Source organism: Chrysemys picta, chromosome 3, assembly GCF_011386835.1.
Source record: "Chrysemys picta bellii isolate R12L10 chromosome 3, ASM1138683v2, whole genome shotgun sequence".
Classification (NCBI taxonomy): domain Eukaryota; kingdom Metazoa; phylum Chordata; order Testudines; family Emydidae; genus Chrysemys; species Chrysemys picta.
The window spans coordinates 1,863,858-1,884,980 of NC_088793.1; the positions used below are offsets into that span (position 1 = coordinate 1,863,858).

At 48.3% G+C, this 21,123-nt stretch overlaps 2 protein-coding genes across 3 annotated transcripts in view; one reads left to right on the plus strand and one right to left on the minus strand.

Moving 5' to 3' along the window:
* Positions 1 to 21,123, minus strand: part of HADHB (hydroxyacyl-CoA dehydrogenase trifunctional multienzyme complex subunit beta) — a 249,494-nt gene that overhangs the window by 25,408 nt on the left and 202,963 nt on the right. The window lies entirely within an intron of this gene.
* Positions 1 to 21,123, plus strand: part of HADHA (hydroxyacyl-CoA dehydrogenase trifunctional multienzyme complex subunit alpha) — a 36,922-nt gene that overhangs the window by 5,145 nt on the left and 10,654 nt on the right. For both annotated transcript variants that reach the window (XM_005284117.4, XM_005284116.5), the window contains 13 exons: positions 656 to 697; positions 795 to 865; positions 1,808 to 1,941; positions 3,315 to 3,453; positions 4,630 to 4,749; positions 4,826 to 4,928; positions 9,700 to 9,822; positions 10,661 to 10,779; positions 11,783 to 11,839; positions 15,265 to 15,374; positions 18,214 to 18,348; positions 19,329 to 19,500; positions 20,343 to 20,429. In XM_005284117.4, the coding sequence (XP_005284174.2) occupies positions 656 to 697; positions 795 to 865; positions 1,808 to 1,941; positions 3,315 to 3,453; positions 4,630 to 4,749; positions 4,826 to 4,928; positions 9,700 to 9,822; positions 10,661 to 10,779; positions 11,783 to 11,839; positions 15,265 to 15,374; positions 18,214 to 18,348; positions 19,329 to 19,500; positions 20,343 to 20,429 (1,412 nt within the window). The remainder of the gene's footprint in view (positions 1 to 655; positions 698 to 794; positions 866 to 1,807; positions 1,942 to 3,314; positions 3,454 to 4,629; positions 4,750 to 4,825; positions 4,929 to 9,699; positions 9,823 to 10,660; positions 10,780 to 11,782; positions 11,840 to 15,264; positions 15,375 to 18,213; positions 18,349 to 19,328; positions 19,501 to 20,342; positions 20,430 to 21,123) is intronic.

Consider the following 21,123-nt stretch of genomic DNA (forward strand, 5'->3'; position numbering starts at 1 on the left):
GTGGTGACTGAGATTTTGTTAGCATAAAGGGCAGGGGGAGAGAAGAAACATGTATTTATGGTGGCTTCATTTGTAGCCAGTCACGCATTCCTTGTAGATTAGACTAATCCCCCCAGGGAAGGAGTGGAAGATGTCGTCCATGTGATATTTAGGACTGCACTGGAGAATTCATTCTGCTAGGGCAGGTCTGCCGTAGCTGAGGAGGAATTTCTAATGTCAGATTTCTAGGCTTGGAACTCTCCAGGATGCACCATGTCCTGGGATCTCTGTAGTCTGAGATGGCTCTTTAGCTTGCTACACATGAACAAACAGATGTTGAACTATGCATGCTGACAGCAAAAGCAAACACTCCGTTCTGCTCGCAGCATCCGTGGTTAATACCAAGGTCTATGGACCTCTTGTGTTGGTATTCGTGATGCTGGAAAGTCACCAGTACAAAGTCTGTGGCACGAAGGTCACACAAACAGTGGCCTGCGTGAGTTCTATGCTCTTTTATTGAAGAATCTTTGTAGAAGCTATTGACTACTTGATATATGGGCGGGGGGGAGGAACTAAAAATCTCGCTCAGTGGTTACCTTGAGGACAATCTAACTTAAATGTGTCTGCACTCATTTTTTGGGAAAGCCTGTAACTCTTGTTAACTTCCCTTCCTTAGGTTACGCCTGCCGGAATGTTGCCAGCTCCTCTTCTCTTCAGGGTAAGTGTAAAGAGACTGACTGTGATTTGTGACCTTTTCTGCTAAAATCCAGTAAGAACATAGATCTGAGAGATGATCTTTTGCCTCTTGTTTACAGCTAGAACTCACGTTAACTATGATGTCAAAGGAGATGTTGCAGTTGTACGTTTCAACTCCCCAGATTCAAAGGTATTGCTTTAATCCCCTCTGACTACTAGACATCACTTTATCCTTTTTCAAAAAGGAAAGATAGAAGTAATAGTTCAGAGAAGGCATTGGAAAATGATTAGAGGTCTAACGAGACTGGAAAGGCCCATGGTTTAGATCGGAGGGGACACGCTGTAACAAATGAGAAGATATGTAAGGTGCTCCTTTTACTCTTTTCTACAAGAACAAGGGGGTCTCTACTGAAATTGAAGGGAAATGTATTTAAAGCTGACCAAGGGAAATTTCTGTACCCAGTAAACTAACCTGTGGAATTCATTGCCACAGTACCTCATTGAGACCAAGAGCTTACTAGCTTTCAAAATAGATGATCCGTTTGTATGGATAATGAAGGACATCCATAGCTATCGTATATAGAACTAAACAGGTTAAATCCTGATGTTCTAGATCACAAACTTCCCCTATGGGCAGGTTATTTCACAATAGCACATGGTGAGAGTTCAGCTTTGAAGCATCTGGTACTGGCAACGTCAAGGACAGGATCCTGAACTCGATGGATCACTGCGATCTGCTGTGCAATCCCTGTATTCCTAGGGCACAGACTCAAGGGATCAGACTTCATAGCAGAACTCTGCTCTGAGTAATTTGGCTGACTACAGCATTATAACTGTACCAGGCTACAGGCTTCCCCATCCGTCCTGGGGCATTCCCAGACTATGTATCCTCTCCCCTGCATGAAGCAAGTATAAGAAGGTGTAGAGCAAGAGGGAGTTACTTGCTCTCGGGGAAGTTGAAGGAGAGGAAGTGGATTTTTCCATTCCTGCCTGCCTCTAAGCTTTGGCTTTTTATAGCGGTTCTTTCTTTTCCCTTGGAATGTGGGGGACCAGAAGGGTATGTTCTCCATGAGGGGCTGAACTCTGCCTCTGTCTTTATTCTGTATTTACAGTGTTCATTTGCTGTCTGCAGGTCAATACTCTGTCCAAACAACTGCAATCAGAGTTCACGGAGGTAATGAACGAAATCTGGGCCAATGAGGCGGTCAAAAGTGCTGTCCTAATATCAGCAAAGCAAGGCTGCTTCATTGCTGGGGCTGATATCAAGTAAGTGTTGGGGAGTAAAAGCCACCTGCTGACTGGTGCTTTGTCCATATTGACTTTCTTAGCAGACCGGAATATCCTCTTATGATCTTATGTGGCATGAGCTTGCTGTCTGTGCTTCCTCGGTAGCAAGGCAGCAGTCTGATCACCAAATCTGTCCCCGTGCATCTTGACACAGGTTGCTTAGCAGGACCTGGAGCTAAGATAGCTTGGAATGGTGGATTCCCCATCAGGGACCATTTTTTGGATGTCTTTCTAAAAGATCTGTTCTAGGAATTATTTAGGGGAAGTTCTCTGGCCTGTGCTATGCAGGATCGCTAGATGATCACAATGGTCCCTTCTGGCCTTGGGATCTATGGAGCATGGCTGGTCAGTGCAGCCCACTAAACTCTAACACATTGCCAGCACTTCTCTAAATGCAGAGGTGCATTCTGGGAGGGAAAAATAGTTTCCTGACTGTGATTACCGTGAGCCAGACAGCCTAGCTGGTTTGAGCATCGTATGCTGGTATGTGAGCCACGCATCAAAGGAAGAGCAGGTGTATTATGGGCCGTAGGCCTCAGGTTCCTTGCACTGGCAAGTTGCTACCTTTTGGTTATGCAGAATTTTGGATGTTTAAACACAAACTGCCCCCTGGCTCGCTAGTCTGAGGGTTAACCGTGAACTCTGGCTTGCTGTCTGCTAAACTCTGCCTGCCCAGTTGTTAGCACATCTGGACTTCAGGGTAACTTGGGAGACTTCTTTCCATACCCAAGATTTCATATTGTGGGTTCTCTGGAAATAACAGCTACTTGACCAGGAGGCAGCTGTAATCTCTGTGCTCTTCAGCAACTCACTGACTTCCTTACCCATCCCTGGGAAGGGAAGAGACTCTGTGTGAAATGAGCCGTGGAGGAGGAGACAGCAGCGCCAGCCAGAGCGAGTATTTTATCTTTTGAGAAAGGACAGGTTGAATTCAAAGGTTTCCTTTGGTCTCAACATGAAGATCCTGCTCTACTGGCTCTTGCGGGCAGCAGTGCCTATTCCAAATGACACTAATTGACTAACCATTTCCAATTGGAAGGAATCCAGTGGCACCCCCGATACGTTTCTAATTGGCGGAGTGCGTGAGATCAGAGTGCTGCTTCACAAATCATCCTGCTCTCTTCCACCCTCCCAAAGAAGCACATGTTTGCAAAGCCTTTTGTGTGAGCTCTTTCTCCCCTGGATTTGATCTGCATTGCGTGGCAGTCTAGGGCTAGGGGGTTATACTGATCCTGCATATCTCTTAATAAAGCTGTGGGGAGTAGGAAACGGTGCCTGAAGCACTCCCTGCTTTACTGATGCTTTCTCGGCACTGCTATGCAAATCTGATCAGTCTTTCTACCCTGCTGCAGTATGATCGAATCCTGCAAGACCACTCAGGAAGTGACGCAGCTTTCTCAGGAAGGACAGAAGATGTTTGAGAAACTTGAAAAATCTCCAAAGCCCATAGTTGCTGCCATCAGTGGTTCCTGCCTGGGAGGAGGACTAGAGGTACTGTAGGGAGTTGCAGGGCTGCAGGGCAGATGCTGTTGTCATTCTGGCATGAGGCTGCAGAGGTCTCTGGGCTATTTGGGAGAATTCAGCTGCATTCCTAAGAGGATAGAGATGGGATTTCAGGCCTCATGGCAGCCAGCAAACCTGCTGAATTCTGTTGATGGTAAATGGCCTAGTTTTGTTGCATTTGAGGTCCTTGGCGTAGTCCTCCTGCTTAGCTTGTGAGACAATGAAATCTAAATGCAGGGATGGACCGGGCCAATATTTGGATGGGAGGCCTGCAGGGAAACCACCAGAGCTGCCACAAGAGACGTTGGTGACTTGACAGATGGCGCTTTGTCCCGGTGTTGAACCGATACCTTAGCGCTGTGCTACAGGCCATGTTAGTGCAGTTGCTGTTTTTCAGATGAGAAACAGAGTTCAGATCCTGACCACTTGTGTTCCTTTACAGGCCCTTGTCCGAGTGGGGGTGTAAAATGGGTCTCCTGGCCAAACCCCACCTTGAGTAATTGTACCCATCCGATCTACAGTTCCCTTGTCATTTCAGATGGGTACCATGTTCCATCCTAGTCTGAATGGTTTAGTGTTACGCGCTGTCAAATAGCTACTGCATGCCCCCTAGTGGGGATAGGAAGGTGAGCGGATCTAGTCTAGGAGGGTGGTAGGCAATAAGTGGTTAGCCTGAAGGTTGTAGACTGCAGCGCTCTTGTGGTGTCACTGGATGAAAGGCTTTGCTTAAATGCAAGATTGTTATTGCTAGGAATGAAATCTCCGGGCGTGTGTGTTGCATCCCTTGGCCTGTCTCTGTGCTCTCTAGACCTCACTGATCTAGTGAAGGGTCTGGGCTTGGTATCCGCATGGGGGTAAATGCCATCTTCAGAGCCACAGGGTTAATCTGTAAATAAGATGATGCTCCGATTGCACTTAATGAGATTAGCCAGTAAGAACCAGGTGATGTTTAAAGGACCCTGACTGGGGTGTAGCAGGGATCTGTGTGACCACATAGGACCCAATGTCCATCCCCAGAGCTGGAGGAGACAATGAGGGAGTCCCAGGCAGTTCTGCTCATGAGGGTATCCTTGGTGTGTATTGATGGGTTCTTGCATTTTCGCCCGTGAGATGTTCTGGAAGTGCAAGCTATTCTATTGGCTATATTTTTGTCTCCTATCCAAGGTTGCCATCTCCTGTCAATACAGAGTAGCTACAAAGGACAAGAAGACAGTGCTGGGCACACCCGAGGTGTTACTGGGGCTACTGCCGGGTGCAGGGGGCACTCAGAGGCTACCAAAGATGGTAAGTGAAGAGGATGAGCAGTCCCTTTCCTTCATATCGCTATCTCCAGGTCTGATGCCCTCTGTCTGCCTTCCAGGTGGGACTTCCTGCCGCCTTTGACATGATGCTGACTGGGAAGAACATCCGTGCTGACAGAGCAAAGAGGATGGGGCTGGTTGACCAATTGGTTGATCCACTAGGTCAGTGGCTAAGACGCGAGAATTGTCTTAAAGCTACTTAGGAGGCTAATCTGTTGCCCTTTGGATTAATTCCTCCAATTTGATTAAATGGGTAGAGAAGTCCTTGATGCTGGCATTCATCTAATGGGATGTAGAGTTTATCATCTGGGCTGGGTGCTGGTTTTCGGAGTCTCAGCTTTTGGGGAGGGAACAGGAATTGCAGTGCAGTGTATTCAGGGCGGGGAGCATATGTTTTACATAAGCTAAACGAATTTGCCACAGTTAGAATTCAGGGTGGATAAGACCCTGCATTCTTCACTGATCATGTCTTACTAATTGAGCACATCAAGTGATGAATCCATGGTATGCCCGCATCTTGAATACTGCATGCAGATGTGGTTGTCCCATCTCAAAAAAAGATATATTGGAAATGTTCAGAAAAGGGCAACAAAAATGATTAGGGGTATGGAACAGCTTCCATATGAGGAGAGATTAATAAAATTGGCACTTTTCAGCTTGGAAAAGAGATGGCAAAGGGGGCATATGAGTCTATAAAATCATGACTAGTGTGCAGAAAGTAACTAAGGAAGTGTTATTTACTCCTCCTCGTAACACAAGAACTAGGGGAGATCACCAAATGAAATTAATAGGCAGCAGGTTGAAAACAAAAGGAAGTATTTCTTCACACAACACACAGTCAACCTGTGGAACTCTTTGCCAGAGGATGTTGTGAAGGCCACAACTATAACCGGGTTCAAAAAAGAACTAGATAAGTTCGTGGAGGATAGGTCCATCGATGTCTATTAGCCAGCATGGGCAGGAATGGTGTCCCTAGCCTCTGTTTGCCAGAAGCTGGGAATGGACAATGGGATGGATCACTTGATGATTCCCTGTTCTGTTCATTCTCGCTGGGGCACCTGGCATTGGCCACTGTCGGCAGACAGGATACTGGGCTTAGATGGGCCTTTGGTCTGACCCAGTCTGGCCGTTCTTGTTAAAGGTAATGGATATCCCAAGGCCTGGATTTCAGGGCAGTATCTGTGCTCTGCATAATGATAGGTGATCTGCTTTCTTCAGTGACAAGAGAACCCCAGAGCTTTGGGCACTCAAAATTGCTAATTCACTTTCAGTTAGAAGTGGAAAGTGCTAAATCTGTTGATCTCTGCTATTCCTGCACTGAGGGACTTTAATTGGCCGGGGGCTTATTGAAGAGGGGAAACTTTAGCGTGAAAGGTGAAAACTCAAGAAAGCTTTAAGCATCTGAAAACGGGGCTTAGAATGGAAACAATTGTGCGCTATTACGTTCTGGCAGCTGATCCTGCCATAATAGTCAATTATTGTGCTTGTTTCCCTGGACCAACACCTGGTGAAGGGAGTGTGTAGGCCTCTTAAACTGTCAACTGAAAATGCTGTCTTCCAAAAGTGCACTGGTTAAGGCCCTTTGCTTCTGTATCTCGCATCTCACGGTCTTGTCTGGCTTAACACGGTCAGCTTTCTTCGAAGTCAGTGAATTGCCATTTACGAGTGCCCCAGTGTGTACATGAGTTTGATGTAAACCCTGTATGGTCGCTTACCCAGCCCAGTGCTGCCCTTTAAAAAGGAGCAAATATTCCTTGCTGCATCTCCAAATCATCTTGGCTTATTTTGAAAGTGCGGAGACAAGGTGGGTGGTGTAATGTCTTCTGTTGGTGAGAGAGAGAGAGACGCCTCTGAGCCCACACAGAGTTCTTCAGAGCTGGTCTTCACTGGTAACTTGCATCAGCTTATCTATGTCACTCAGGTGTGAAAAATGCACACCCCTGAGCAACATAGTTAAGCCAACCTGATGCCCAGTGTTGACAGCACTAGAGCAACAGAAGAATTCTTCCGTCGACCTAGCTACTGCCTCTCGGGGAGGTGGATTATCTATGCCAACAGGAGAACTTCCCCTTGGCGTCGGTAGTGTCCATGCTGAAGCGCTACAGGAGGGCCGCTGTAGCTTTTCAAGTGTGGACAAGCCCTAAATGCCAGGTAGAAGAGGATGGGACAGATTGTTCAGCATAAGTAATTAACCCCCATTGAAATGGACTATTCAAGGTGAAGTGGACTGTTAATGCCCCTGCAGTCATAGGATAAACAGTGGGTTACAGGTTGATGTAATAAGCCATAAATCCAGTGTCTTTAAGGGCAAGTCTACACTAAAAATGCTGCATTGGCGTCAATGAAGCTGTGCCACTGTAGTGCTTAAGTGAAGACGCTCCGACACTGACGGGGGAGTTTCTCCTGCCAGTGTAGTAAATCCACCTCCACAAGAGATGATAGCTATGGCAACAAGCAGAGCTGTCACATTGACATCATGCTGTCTACATGGGACATAATTGTTGCTCAGGCGTGTGGATTTTTCACACCTCGAGCGATATAGTTATACCGACGTAGGTCTGTAGTGTAGACCTGGCCTAAATCCACGATTTTCAGTGTCTAGCAAAGTTTTGAATTTAAACTCCCAGGCTCATCTTTTGAAAGTATTGTGCAGGTTTCCTTTGAGGATGAGGACTGAGTGGTCAGATATGGAGCGATCACTTTGTAAAAAGTGTTCACCCCTGGGTGATGAGGTGTATTTGTCTTTGCGTTTTGTGTGAGTTCATTCAAGAGCATAGTGATTGTCTGATTTCACCCACATAGCTGCTGTTGGGCATTTAGTGCACTGCATGAGGTACATCACATGTTGTGATAGGGCTGTGTAAGACCCATGGATCCTGAAAGCTGTGTTGGGTGTGAGTATTGACCATTATAACAGTGCAGATATGCCTACAAGTTTGGCACCTATTATAGTAGTCTTGTGCTGCTTCGAGCTGGGGTGCCCTGGTTTGTGGAGAGCTTGCTTCTGATGGTGAGCTTGGTGAGGTTACGGGCTTTTTAGGAGAGGGTTTGGGATAGATTTCTTTCAGGAGTCTGGGTTGTAATAATTTAATGATCCCCCGTATGGGTTCCAGTGTTGGAGGGGGAGAGGTGGTCAGAATTTTTTTTTCCCCATATTGAAGCAGGTTCTCTCAGGGTATCTGGGTGGCCTATTCCATGATGGAGTCTACTTCTTGGATGGAGTGTCCTTGTTTAAAGGTGGTTTTGAGCTTGTTTAGGTCCATATCCCAGACTTCCTCCTTGGTGCATATTCTGTGGTATCTCAGTGCCTGGCTGTAGATGACAGATGTCTGGGGTGGCTACAGGATCAGTGAAGGTAAGTCTGGTGATCCGTGGGTTTCTTGTGTATAGTTTCAAGTATCAGAGGGGTAGCCGTGTTAGTCTGAATCTGTAAAAAGCAACAGAGGGGCCTGTGGCACCTTTAAGACTAACAGAAGTATTGGGAGCATAGGCTTTCGTGGGTAAGAACCTCGCTTCTTCAGACGCAAGTAATGGAAATCTCCAGAGGCAGGTATAAATCAGTTTGGAGATAACGAGATTAGTTCAATCAGGGAGGGTGAGGTGCTCTGCTAGCAGTTGAGGTGTGAACACCCAGGGAGGAGAAACTGCTTCTGTAGTTGGATAGCCATTCACAGTCTTTGTTTAATCCTGAGCTGATGGTGTCAAATTTGCAAACGAACTGGAGCTCAGCAGTTTCTCTGTGGAGTCTGGTCCTGAAGTTTTTTTGCTGTAAGATGGCTACCTTGACATCTGCTATTGTGTGGCCAGGGAGGTTGAAGTGTTCTCCTACAGGTTTTTGTATATTGCCATCCGGATATCAGGAATGTGAGGTTCTTACCCACGAAAACTTATGCTCCCAATACTTCTGTTAGTCTTAAAGGTGCCACAGGCCCCTCTGTTGCTTTTTACAGATTCAGACTAACACGGCTACCCCTCTGATACGTGTGTATAGTTGTCTGTAGGGTTCCATTGCTGAAGCTGAACGTGGTGTCTAGGAAGTTGATGCCGGTGTGAGTGTGTTCTAGAAAGTTGGACGGATGGGTGGTGAAGTGATGGAAATCCCCAAGGGAGGCTAGGTAATCTGTCCAGATGAAAATACACTGATATCATCTCAGGTACAGTATCAGTTTTGTGATGCATTTTTTTCCCCGGAAATTCTTCCTCAAGCTGGCCCATGCGGCGGTGGACGTATTGGGGAGCCATCCTGGTACCCAGGGCTGTTCCCAGGCTTTGGACAAAGTGTTTTGTTGTTGAGGCTGAAATGGATGAGTTGAAAACGTTTGGGGTGCAGATCTGAGTGTTGTCCATGGTCTTGTAGCTATTTCAGGCAGGCGACGATGGTGTCGCTGTGAGGGATGTTGGTGTCTAGGGAGATGACATCCATGGTACAATGTGTTAACTACTTATGCTGAATAGTCTGTTCCACCTCGTATTTAGCTGTGACACTCTGGCTATCTTTCCCAGACCTGAAGAAGAGCTCGGTGGAGCTTCAAAGTCCATCAAAATAGATTGCCTCGCCCACCTCGTGTCTCCAATATCCTGGGACCAGTCTGGCTACAACACTGCATCCAACAATGGATAATATACCCACTGCCTAGTCCTGTAAGGTTGTTAGCCCACCTGCACTGGCGTTACTCAGAAAATGCCATAATATTGAAGCTAACTTACAGCTTTATGCTTTCCTTAAAAGCTGTTCACTCAACTCTTTGGTACTTGATTTCTGTGTCTGGTAAAGCAGTTCTGTGGGCTGGGGTCGAGCTGTAGAGATCAGCAGAGGTACGTCCGCTTTGGTCTGGTCTTTACAGAGAGAGCTGGTTCTAACAAAATACCTCCCCATCCTGTAATCCTGCAGGCTGCGTTCCCCCTCTCTGACCCATCCCTTCTGTGTTCCCAGGACCAGGCACCAAAAGTCCAGAAGAACGAACCATTGAGTACCTGGAGGAGGTAGCGATTGGCTTTGCCAGAGGACTAGCCAATAAGACCGTGTCCCACAAAAGGGAAAAAGGGCTGGTCCAGAGTAAGTGTATGGGATGCAGGCAACAAAGCTTAACTTAAAGGCTTCTTAGTGGGTTAATTCAATTCTGCCTCTAGAGACATGATTTCAGAATCTTCATGAACTAAATTGGCCTAGTTTTAGAGAGCAGTAGCCATAGTGCGACAGCCCCGTGAACTGGCAGGATTGCTGGTCTCCCATCAGGAGCAAAGCGTGCTGCACATCAGAACCAAGGTGCATTGGCAGAGCTGTGTGGCAGGGCCCATGACGGGGAGTAGGGAGTGGGGACCAAGGTGCATTGGCAGAGCTGTGTGGCAGGGCCCATGACAGGGGGAGTAGGGAGTGGGAACCAAGGTGCATTGGCTGAACTTCTGCAGTAGCTGCCCACAGTATACACTGGCTAGCCAGTGGAAGTGCCACACTTTGCGTCTGAACTTGTGCACTGAATGTGGCTTTGATCCCCTTAGAAAAGCACTTCCACAAGTGGGTAATGGTTATAATCCTTATTCGAGGAAGCCGCTAAATCTCGCTGTGAAGTCCTGCTCCACTGAAGTCAGTTGGCGTTCTTGCCATTGATTGCCATAGGAGCAGCCTTTGGCTCTCCATGGGATTTATCACCCTGGAGTGGATGGTAAGAAGGTTCAGCTGTCTAAGTGGCCTGCCCTCTAATCAGATCTCTGCTTGCCGTATCTAATCATGGGGTTTTTAAGATGAGCACCTCTCTTCTCCTGCCATAGAAAGCTAGTGAGTCAGAGCTGCAGCATCCGCACCGGTCACTGTAGCTGACTAGCTAGTGTCCATGTCAGGGTTGGACTTGGGCAGACGACAGATCCCTGAAGTGTTACCTTGTGTCCTCCTGCAGAACTGACAGACTATGCCCTGGCTGTTCCCTTTGTGAGGCAGCAGATCTACAAAACGGTGGAGAAAAGGGTGCAGAAGCAGACAAAAGGACTCTACCCCGCTCCTCTGAAAATCATTGAGGTAACCCCCACCCTGAGTCACATGACACGAAGGGTGCATCTGGGTGAGATCAGTGAGCGCTCTGGAGGCAGGGATCATTTGTACAGCACCTTGCACAACAGGGTCCTAGTTAATGACTGGGGCTCCTGGGGGCTAGGATAATACAAATAATTGCCCTACGCAGAGGGAGATTGTCTTCCCCTTGCGCTTAATCAGGCCATAAATAGCTGTGAGGATTCGGCTAAGGGACCAATCAAATGTCTGTCCATTTAGTGGCACGAGCGGCTTGTGCATCAGATTCAGTAGAATTCACAAGTGTTTCCAAAAGGAAACACATCCCCGTTCAAATACAAGTGTGCCAGTAGTCTGGTGGTGGGGAACACCAGAACCACAGTAAAGGGAAGGAAGTTAGATAAGAGTGAATACACTTCCTCTGTGAAACTTTCAATTGCAGCCCTTGCACCATTCTCACCCCATCTCTAGCTAGATAACGTGATTATAAGTCCTAGTATGTTTGTACAAGACCAAGCACACAAGGTGAAAATCTCAAATGCCTAAGTGATTTAGGCATCTAGAGCCCATAGGACCAATTAAATTTATGCTCCTAAGTCACTTAGGTGCAGCTGAAAACTTTGCCATCAGTGTCCTCTTATTTTAAAACTTTTTATAGCCGAGACCTCTTTCTGGGAGCCGCTGTAAGCTGCTCCTGCTGGTTCATGAGTACCGGTTAGCCTGTCCCCTGTGTTTGTACACAACCCTACTGAAGTAATTCCAGATTCTAGGAGCTCTGTGCACCAATTAAACTGATGGCAACTTGAATGCCCCCACCATTGATATCTGCTCTATGACTATGTTGCTGTGAGCTCGCTTAGAACAACATGGAACAGACCCGCAGGAGTTCAAAGAGAATCTCATGAATGGAACTGGCCAGGAAGAGCCCTTCCTGGCGCTAAGTACATTGTCCGCAAAAAGAGAACATAATGTATGACATGGCCCATTTTCACTGCCTCTCTTCTGCATGTAGGTTGTGAAGACTGGCCTGGAGCAGGGGAGTGAAGCCGGCTACCTCTCTGAATCCCAGGTAAACATACTGTGGAACTCTTGTTCTATTCTTAAGCTGCATATTTACCTCAAACTTGCTTTCAGCCTTGCACAAGGGAATGCTCTTCAAGGGACAGCCCCGGACGGGGTAGTGTTGGGCACTCCTCCTGTGACCCTATGCTGCTGCTCTGGGTGGAATTGGGGCTGTATCTTCCATCTCCGCACACAGGTTCACATTTTAAACCAATGAGATAATGTAGTCAAATATTCACAAGTCTGGCTAAGGTGCCCCCTATTCCTGGGTCATAATGGCTGTGGTCTTCTAGTAGAGTAGGCAAGTGTTCATAGTGAGATCACAGCCAGAGACAGAAGTGGGGGCATGAAACACAGGAACTGCCATACCAGATCAGGGCAGTGATCTGTCTTGTCCAGTATCTGTCTGACAGTGGCCAGTACCAGATGCCTCAAGGACGATTGCAAGAAACCCCCTAGTGGGCATTTATAGAATAACTTGCCCATAACGAAGCTTCTTCCTAGTCCCCGTCAGTGGTTGGTTCCTGCCTTGTGGCAGAAGGGATAAACCTCCCTTAGGCTGTCTTAGCTAATACAAATGTCTAATCCTATTCAGTACCTTGGGATGCTTTTGGCCTCTGCCACGTGGCAGTGGGTTCCACAGGTGGTTTGTGTATCATGTGAAGTATTTTCTTTGATCTTTTAACATTGTCCTTTCACTGACTGTCCCCTAATCCTTGTTGTATGAGATGCGTGCCGTGCTGATTTACCGTATCTCCTCAGCACTGTTTGTTGTTTTGTGTTCCTCTGGCATGTCTAAACCATTCTAATCCTAGTCTTATGTGGAAATCTTTCCCCACCTGTCTCAGATCCCTCTTTTTCTGTTCCTGGGTTTTGTTACAGGCTAACCTGAACGAAGCACAGGGTTCTGGGCAATGGTTTAGCGCTCACTTATATAATGGCTTTATAATTTCGTTATTTTCTGTTCCTTTCCTTCTACGTCCTAACACGGTTTGTTTCCTTTTTTGATCGCTGCTTTGCACTGGGCAGGTGGTTTTTCTAGAGTTGTCCACAGTGATGCCCAGGTCTTTTTCCTGACTAGTTCCAGGTAATTTAGAACTCAGTGACGTGAATGAGCAATTCAAATTATTCCTTCCAACACCCGTGACCTTGTATCTTGCCATTGCTGAATTTCCTCTGCCATGTTGTCCGTTCACCTAGGCTGGGTACGTCCCTCATTCTTTAGTCTTGACTAACCTACTTAATGTGTCATCTGCACATTTTTCCACCTCACTGTTCATCCCGTTTTCCAGGTCATGAATATTTAACATCTGCCCTAGTACAGGTGTACTAGGGGCATCCCATTGTTAACCTTTTGCCATACTGGGAACTGGCCACATTTACTCTCTGTCTCAGCCAGTTTTCGATCGGCATCAGAACTTTACCATGCACCTTCCCATGGCCATTTGGTTTCAAAGAGACTTTGATAGCGTCCCTCCTGAGGCTATTAAGGAAAGTCCAAATTATTCAGTTCTGTTTTGTGCACATGCTCAACAAATCTTACTAGATTAGTGAGGCCCGGGTTTCCTTTGTCGAAGTCGTGCTGGCTAGTCCCATATGCTGTTAAACTGGGGGTGTTCTTTTTGTAATCACTTCAACCTGGATACCTGGTACTGAAGTAGGGCTCACATCCTAACTCACAGGATCCCCTGTACCTTTTTTGACCCTCCAGTCCTGACACGGTAGCTGTTTTTGGAAGGTTTTTGTCCCTGCAGGACTCCTGGGGTGTATCCTGTCTGTTCCTGGTGACGCAGCCCTCCTAACTGTGAGGTGGTGCTGGGACAAACTCTTCTTGTGCTTTGATCTGATAGCTCCTTACCTAACAGAGCAGTCCAGGGTAGATTGCCCCAACATCCTTTGAAGAGTGGTGTGAGAAAATCACCCCGCTTATCAGCAATAGCTTTATATTTGATTACTCCTCTTTGCCCCCTAGGAATAGGTAGACTTGCAGATTCTCTTACTGGCTTCCTGTTTCTAATATGCTTAAAGATTCTTTGTTTTGCTTTGTCTCTGGCTTTTTGCCCTTCACAGTGAATTTTACACATTGCCTCCCGTAGTGTGGACTGTGGTGTTGATTTCCCTGGAGTTGGATTCCAGCTGGAGTAACACCAGGAGCTTTGCTGTTTAACCAGACTGACATTTCTTGTCCTCCTGCTTCCTTGTTTCGTTAAAGGGCAACGCTTGAGAGGTTATTCTGACCAAGGCCTGGGGAGGTGGCTCTCCAGCTTCTCCAAACCACTGACTTGAGAGCAGACACCGGCTGCTAGATGAGAGTAGAAACTGGTTTGCAAAGGGATGTAAATTGTTGCTTCAAGTGCATAAAGCCTTTGAGAGTAGGATCCTTAGTGTGGTGTTTCCCAGGATGATCCTCCAGTTACTCCGGGAACCACAGGGAGCAGGAAGGTGTATGATCCTAAGCCTGCCCTTCGATGAGCGTATACCCTCCCCCAGTGGCAGTGCATCTCCGAATGCAGCTGGCCACAGGAGTCGCTCAGGCAGCAGCCAGTGGCCTGCTCTCCTGGCACTCCGCTACACAGCCAGAGCGTACATGAGCCACAAGTGGATGTCCCGGCTGTGAGTAGCGTGCAGGGAATGGAGGAAGAACCACAAAATGAGCAGAAAGCAACAACTCAAGACAAGGGGTGGTGGAATAAAGCAGGACAGGAAACAGACTGAAATCAAGTCCCCAGCAGGCACCCTCATTCGTCACAAAGGAGGCACTGTCAGACAAAAGAGGAGAACGAGAGAAGTAGAAGGCCAGATTATATAGCCAGAAGGAGCCACTGATCTTCTAATCTGTGAATGTTGTGCCCAGGGGTGGAGGAAGCACATGCTCTTCAGAAGCCATAGATAATGCTAACTACAGGAAATCCTATCACTGAAAGAGCAGTCTTCTGCTTGTTCTTTCAGCAGCCCCGAGTGGGAGGAGGCCACTGGAACTTGATGGGTCACCACAGAGGCGCAGTGTTCTGTGGCTCTCAGGAGGTCACAGAAATCATAGAATCTCAGGGTTGGAAGGGACCTCAGGAGGTATCTAGTCCAACCCCCTGCTCAAAGTAGGACCAATCCCCAGACAGATTTTTACCCCAGTTCCCTAAATGGCCCCCTCAAGGATTGAACTCACAACCCTGGGTTTAGCAGGCCAATGCTCCAACCACTGAGAGATCCCCCACCCCAAGAAAGGAAATCCCTTGTTCCTTTCTTCCTCTGGAGGTTTGGCTATTCTGTACTTTCACTATGGGTGGCAATACTCCACCTGCTTGCACAGCTCTAGAACGTCTGCCCTGTTCTGGAATGCTGGCATATTCTTTTGTCCTGTTGTACTTGCTAAAAATGCTGGAACTGTTGAATCCAGAGGCCAAAACGTCTGACTTCCTTTCCCACTTCATTCAGAAATTCGGTGAACTTGCAATGACTGCAGAATCCAAGGCGTTGACGGGCCTCTACCATGGGCAGGTGCAATGCAAGAAGAACAAGTTTGGGGCACCAAAACACGAGGTCAAGTAAGTTAAACACAGACTGGTTAAAAGATAGTAGTCAGAGCAGTAAAGAGAATCTTAGACCTAGCCATACGCCTCTAGCCGGTAGGGTCCGACATGCAGGCCAGTTCTATTCAGCCGTGTGGCAAAAAGGCAGTTCCAGTGTCCTCTGGAAGGTCTGACTTCTCACCAGCACGTAGAGTCTCCCCACTTGATGATACGTTTTTCTAGGTGAGCCTTGGCTGGGTTACTGCTGTCAGATAGAAATGTGTTCAGGCTAGGATCCGCCCTGAGGTTAACCAGCGTTCCTACTAGGGACTTTGTCTTCCCAGGGATTGTCTGCTGCTTGAATTGCATTGACTCTGACAAAGATCATGAAATTCGCACACAGATTCTTGTAACTTGCTCTTGTTTAACGTGTGCCTCCGGCTGCCTATTGGGTCAACTTTAGGCTGACCCCCTGCCCTAGACTCTGGGATTGAGCAAGATCCTTGGGGTGATGCAGTCTGTCATGCTGTCTGGAGTGGCTTACGACCATGAGTGCCAGCCTCAGGGCAGACTCAAGAAACGGCATGGATCCCAAACTGATTGCGTTGTATACTTAAATTTCACCAACTGAGTAACAAGTGTGAACGTCTCAGACACTAGAACGGCCTTATAGTGAGCCGTAGACAGTCCCCTTGGGTATTCCAGTCTGTCTTGCCACCCAGGCAAGCTTGACTTGGTGAGAGATGGTCCCTTACACCAGAAATCACAGCAATATTCACAGGTTACTCCCAGGCCCGAAGGACCAGTCACTTACCCCAGGTCACTTGTACTATGATCTCAGACCAAAGACAACGCTTGCAGCCAATCTAGTAACAAACTAAAGGTTTATTAACTAGGAAAAAGAAATGAGTTATTTACAAGGTTAACGCAAGTGAACATACACAAATGAGGTACAATCTTAAGTTCAAAAGGGTAGAAGCTTCTTCTACAATATGCAAGTTTTTATGTCCTTTAGGGCTAACCCAAGCCAAGCAGGTTGGGGATCGCTTACTTATGTTTAAGAATCTTTGCCCTTCAGAGTCCAGACAGCTTAAAGTGACCAATTTCTCCTTAACAGACATTTTTATTCCCTCTTCTTCCCTCCCCCCCCACCCCAGTGTTCAAGATGGGATGTGGGCTTATGCTGTTTACCTCCTCAGTGGTGTGGGAGAAGCAATCAACAAAGTTCTCTGTCCACAATGGCTTGTCTAGTGTCTGTAGACCTTTTTTTGTGCGGGGAGAGGATAACACCTCTTGTAGTAAACTGCTTGGTAATGCTTCTCCCCTGACTGGGGGGAATCGACAGTCTTGACAAACATTTTTATATGACATGTACAATGCGTGTATTAACATTCCATGAAGTCTAAGCCCATCCTTATAACTCTAATCTCTATTTTTAACAATACTAACGCAAGTGAGCCAGACTATAGAGCCCCGCTTGGGACTCGTGTAGAGTCCTGCAGCAGGACTGGGATCCCATGGGATCCGCTACCATAATAGCGGAAGCAGGATTTAAAAGTCCCGCGCAGACTCCACCAAACGGGATGCACTTGTCAGTGTTCAGTGAGGCCTGGGGGCCTTGGCATGAGCTGGTACCTTGGCTGCCAGCCTCTCACTCCCCTGCAGTTTGCAGGTCGTTTCCTTGAGCACTTTCATTAGCCAGTGGCCCTGTTGATGCTTGGCAGGCTTCCTGCTTCTGAGGTACTTCAATATTTGGGTTCGTTTGTCTTGGATGGTTTTTTGGCCTGCCTAATTATACTTTTCCACTTGACTTGCCAGAGTTTGTTCCCTTTTATTTTCCTCAGTAGGATTTGACTTCCAATTGTTAAAGGGAGTCTTTTTGCCTCTAGCTGCTCTGTTTAGCCACGGTGGCATTTTTTTGGTCCTCTGTTTGTGTCGTGTCCCTCCCCCCCTTTTCCCTTTTTGAAGTTAATTGCTATTGTGGAGAGTTCCTTTGGAATTTCTTTTCTCCCACCCCCACCCAGGGTGTGAAATTTAATTACATTATGGTCGCTATTATCAAGGGGGCCAGCTATATTCACCCCTTGGGTCAGATCCTGTGCTCCACTTAGAACTAAATCAAGACTTGCCTCTCCCCTTGGGGTTCCAGGACCAGCTGCTCCAAGAAGCAGTCATTAATGGTGGCTAGAAATGAGTGTGTTCTGCCTAGGAGTGTTCGGCACCGTGACTGGTATTATATAATCGTGTGGGACACCTCTGCCCCCAAGGGTGAATATAAGATCCCTTGCTGTGCAACCCTCAACTCAGCTGGCAACGTAACTGCAGGAGCTGCAGCCCTGAGGCAGAAGTCCCTTTTAAGGGCCCCTCTCTCTCTGATTCTGGATTGTTGTGTGGATTCCGAGGGGTCTTCGCTTAGGGCATGTATCGGGCAGTAGTTACAGTGAGGACATGACTGGCTGTGGCATCCGCTAAAGAATGTGCGGCAGTCTGGCATTCAGGGCTTAGGCGATCTGAATGCCAAAGGGCCTTCCAGACACACAGAGGAAGCTAAATGGACAGCAGCCCTCAGAGCAGTCCCTGCGAGCCTTCCTCCTGTTACTCTGCAGTGAGGTTTTTGAGGGTGTCTTTGCCTAGGGAGAGAAAATCAAGATGGCAGGTAATTCTCCCTGGTGTAGAATAGCAGAGCAATGCTCGTTCCCTGCACCTGGGACGGCTTCTGACGAGAAACCCCATCAGCAGTCGGCAGATGCTCGCATTATGCGTGCTCCCCGGTCAGGCAATACTCAAGCGTAGGATTTACCTCTGGGGGTTTTGTTTTGTCATGCATCTCACAAATGAAAGCAGACCGCTAATGTGTCCTCCCCTTTCGCTGCAGGACCCTGGCTGTGCTGGGAGCAGGGCTGATGGGAGCTGGGATTGCCCAGGTGTCTGTGGATAAGGGGCTGACGACCATTCTGAAGGATACGACGCTGCAGGGTCTAGGCAAGGGACAGCAGCAGGTCTTCAAAGGGTACGTGAGCTGCAAACAAGCAGGGCTGGGTTGGATGGTGCCTCCTTTAGGCCAAGTACTGCTGTCTTTGCAAACGGAGTCGGGATGATTGGCACATCCACTCCCTGGAAGCCTGCTGCGTGTGAAGGGGCCTCTCCCATCCCCATGGCAGAGTGGGGTGTTTGCTCCTACAACGACCCCATGCGGGACAAGAACACTGCTAGTTCCGGGGGGGGAGAGGTGATTGAGCAAAGGAGTTAAAAGGCTGGCTTGGCATGAGCATCCCACATGCTGCCCTGATCATGCCTTGGCATTCCTGCTTCCCCAGGCGTGTTCCTTGTGCCTGGCCTGTAGCAGGACCCTGGTGGGGGTAGTGAGAACAATGGGTGAGACTCACCTACCCCTAAAGGGCACTTTGCCAAATATGGGCTGCGCCATGTGTCTCTACTTGCAGGGGAGGAGTATGGCCTTGTCCCCCTCAGGATTCCCTGGGACCCGCAGGCCTGTTGCCTGCTGGAGGGAGTTAGTTCGCAGGTACTCGTTCTGAGTCACTGCCCCCAGAGCCCCCTCCCACTGCTGCCAGGGCAGGTTTTGCTTTGTGTAGCTCAGCTGTTCCCTGGAGCAAATCTGGGCTGCCCAGTGCCAGCGTGTTAAGGAGTGGGGGAGCTATAAAGCCTTGTTTCTGGTTCCTCCTCCTCTTCCCATGTGCTCCCGGAGGCTACAGACCTGATGCTTGCCCTCCCCAGCATTAGAATGACACAAGCATTAGGTTTGCCCCCCAAGCACCGGGGGGCACTTGCCAGCCCTCCAGGTTGCCAGAGGAGCATCCCTCCGACAGCCAATAGATGGGCCAATGATCCTTGGCTGGATTTGATGGAGGTGTAAACGGCCCCCCCTGCTGGCTGGGAGGGAGGGATTGACCCCCAGGGTACGCTGTGCATTGCTAGTGCTTGTACTCGCTCCGCTGGCCCTGCTCTGACCAAGCTCCTCCTCCTCTCCAGGCTGAATGACAAAGTGAAGAAGAAGAACCTGACCTCTTTTGAGAGGGACACGCTTCTCAGTAATATGACTGGGCAGCTGGATTACAAGGGCTTTGACAAGGCCGACATGGTGATCGAAGCTGTGTTTGAGGACCTCAGCATCAAACACAAAGTGCTGAAGGAGGTGGAAGCGGTGAGTTTTCCCGTCTCCAAACAGCTTCCAACCAGCCTGTGGTACGTGTACGGCAGAGCCTGCTCCACCCTCTCCATATCCCTGTATGATGCCTGGAGGAGGTTACTCTTCGCTATCTAACTTCAGTGCAGGGGAGGGCTGCAGACCGGTCTCCCTGTTCTGTCTCGCCAGTTCTCTTGGCAGGATTGTGCCTGCTGTTGTCTGGCTTGCCACCTCCTTCTGGGACTTGCTGAAAAGTCTGTCTTAGGGGTTTGAAGTGCAAATGGGACGTCTCAACTACCCCATCACTCCTTAATCCCTTGTTTACTGCCTCATACAAACTTGCTGCTTCCCCGCTTGATGTCCATTGCCACCAGACTAGTGGGCTTCAGCAAATTACTCTATTTGTGTTAAAGGAAACGGTCTCTGTTCCGGCATGGTGCCCATTGCAGTGGCAGCTGATCACCTGATTGGGGTGTGTTGGCAGACCCTGCGGGCCCAGGACTGGAATAGTTTTGTCGAATTGCAGGAGCAATGCATTTGGAGGAGGAAATCTGGTGTTGGCAGTCCCAGCTCAGAGCTGGAAGTGAGATCTGGCTTTGCCACTGACTCGGGGTTGCTGAACATCTCTGGCTTCAGTTTCCATATCTGTAAAACTATCCTACCTAATGGGGTGTTGTGAGGCTCCATTCACTGTCTTCTTAAAGAGCTTTCAGATCCTTTGGGGAAGGGTGCTAGAAATGCACAGTGGTACTAGGAGTCCTGAAAGGACTGCTGAAGCCTTGAGTCCAAACTACCTGCCGCAAAGTGTCGCTTGTGGTGCTTGTACACCCTGTTTATGGTGCCGGTTCTTGTTTCCCTAGGTGGTCCCGCCTCACTGTATCTTTGCCAGTAACACGTCTGCTCTCCCAATCAGCCAAATTGCTGCTGCTAGCAAAAGGCCGGAAAAGGTGAGTACCAGAGTCCCGCCCGCAGTTCAAACGTAGCGGCTTGGGACAGAGCTGTGAATGCCAGTGGGATGTGGGTTCCAATTGTGGTGTGCTGTTGGAGACGGGCAGTCATGGAGAGGTGGGACTGCTCGTTACATGTTTGGAACATGGAACGGCGCAACGTGAGCTCCCAAGAGCAGTGCTTTGTGTTACCATTTTTCACCAACCTGTGGATACTGGGGAGGGAGTAGTGGGGAGCTGACTTTTTGTGCATTGGTGAGACAGGTACTGGAATGCTGCCTCCAGTTCTGGTGTCAACACTTGAAAACCTATGTTGGAAAATCGGAGAGGGGGTCAAAAAGAGCCACAAAACTGATTTGAGGGTGGGGAAAAAATATCTTAACATGACTTAGAGTCAATCCATTTAGCTTATCAAAGACTGCGGTGCCTTGCTTAGTGTGTAAGTACCTTCACAGGGAGAAAATACCAGGTACTAAAGGGCCATTTAAGAACATAAAATAAAAAGCGCCAGACCGGGTCAGACCAAAGGTCCATCTAGCCCAGTATCCTGTCTACTGACAGTGGCCAATGCCGGGTGCCCCAGAGGGAATGAACAGAACAGGGCAATCGAGTGACCCATCCCCTGTTGTCAGTCCCAGCTTCGGGCAGTCAGAGGCTTAGGGACACCTGGAGCATGAGGTTGCGTCCCTGACCA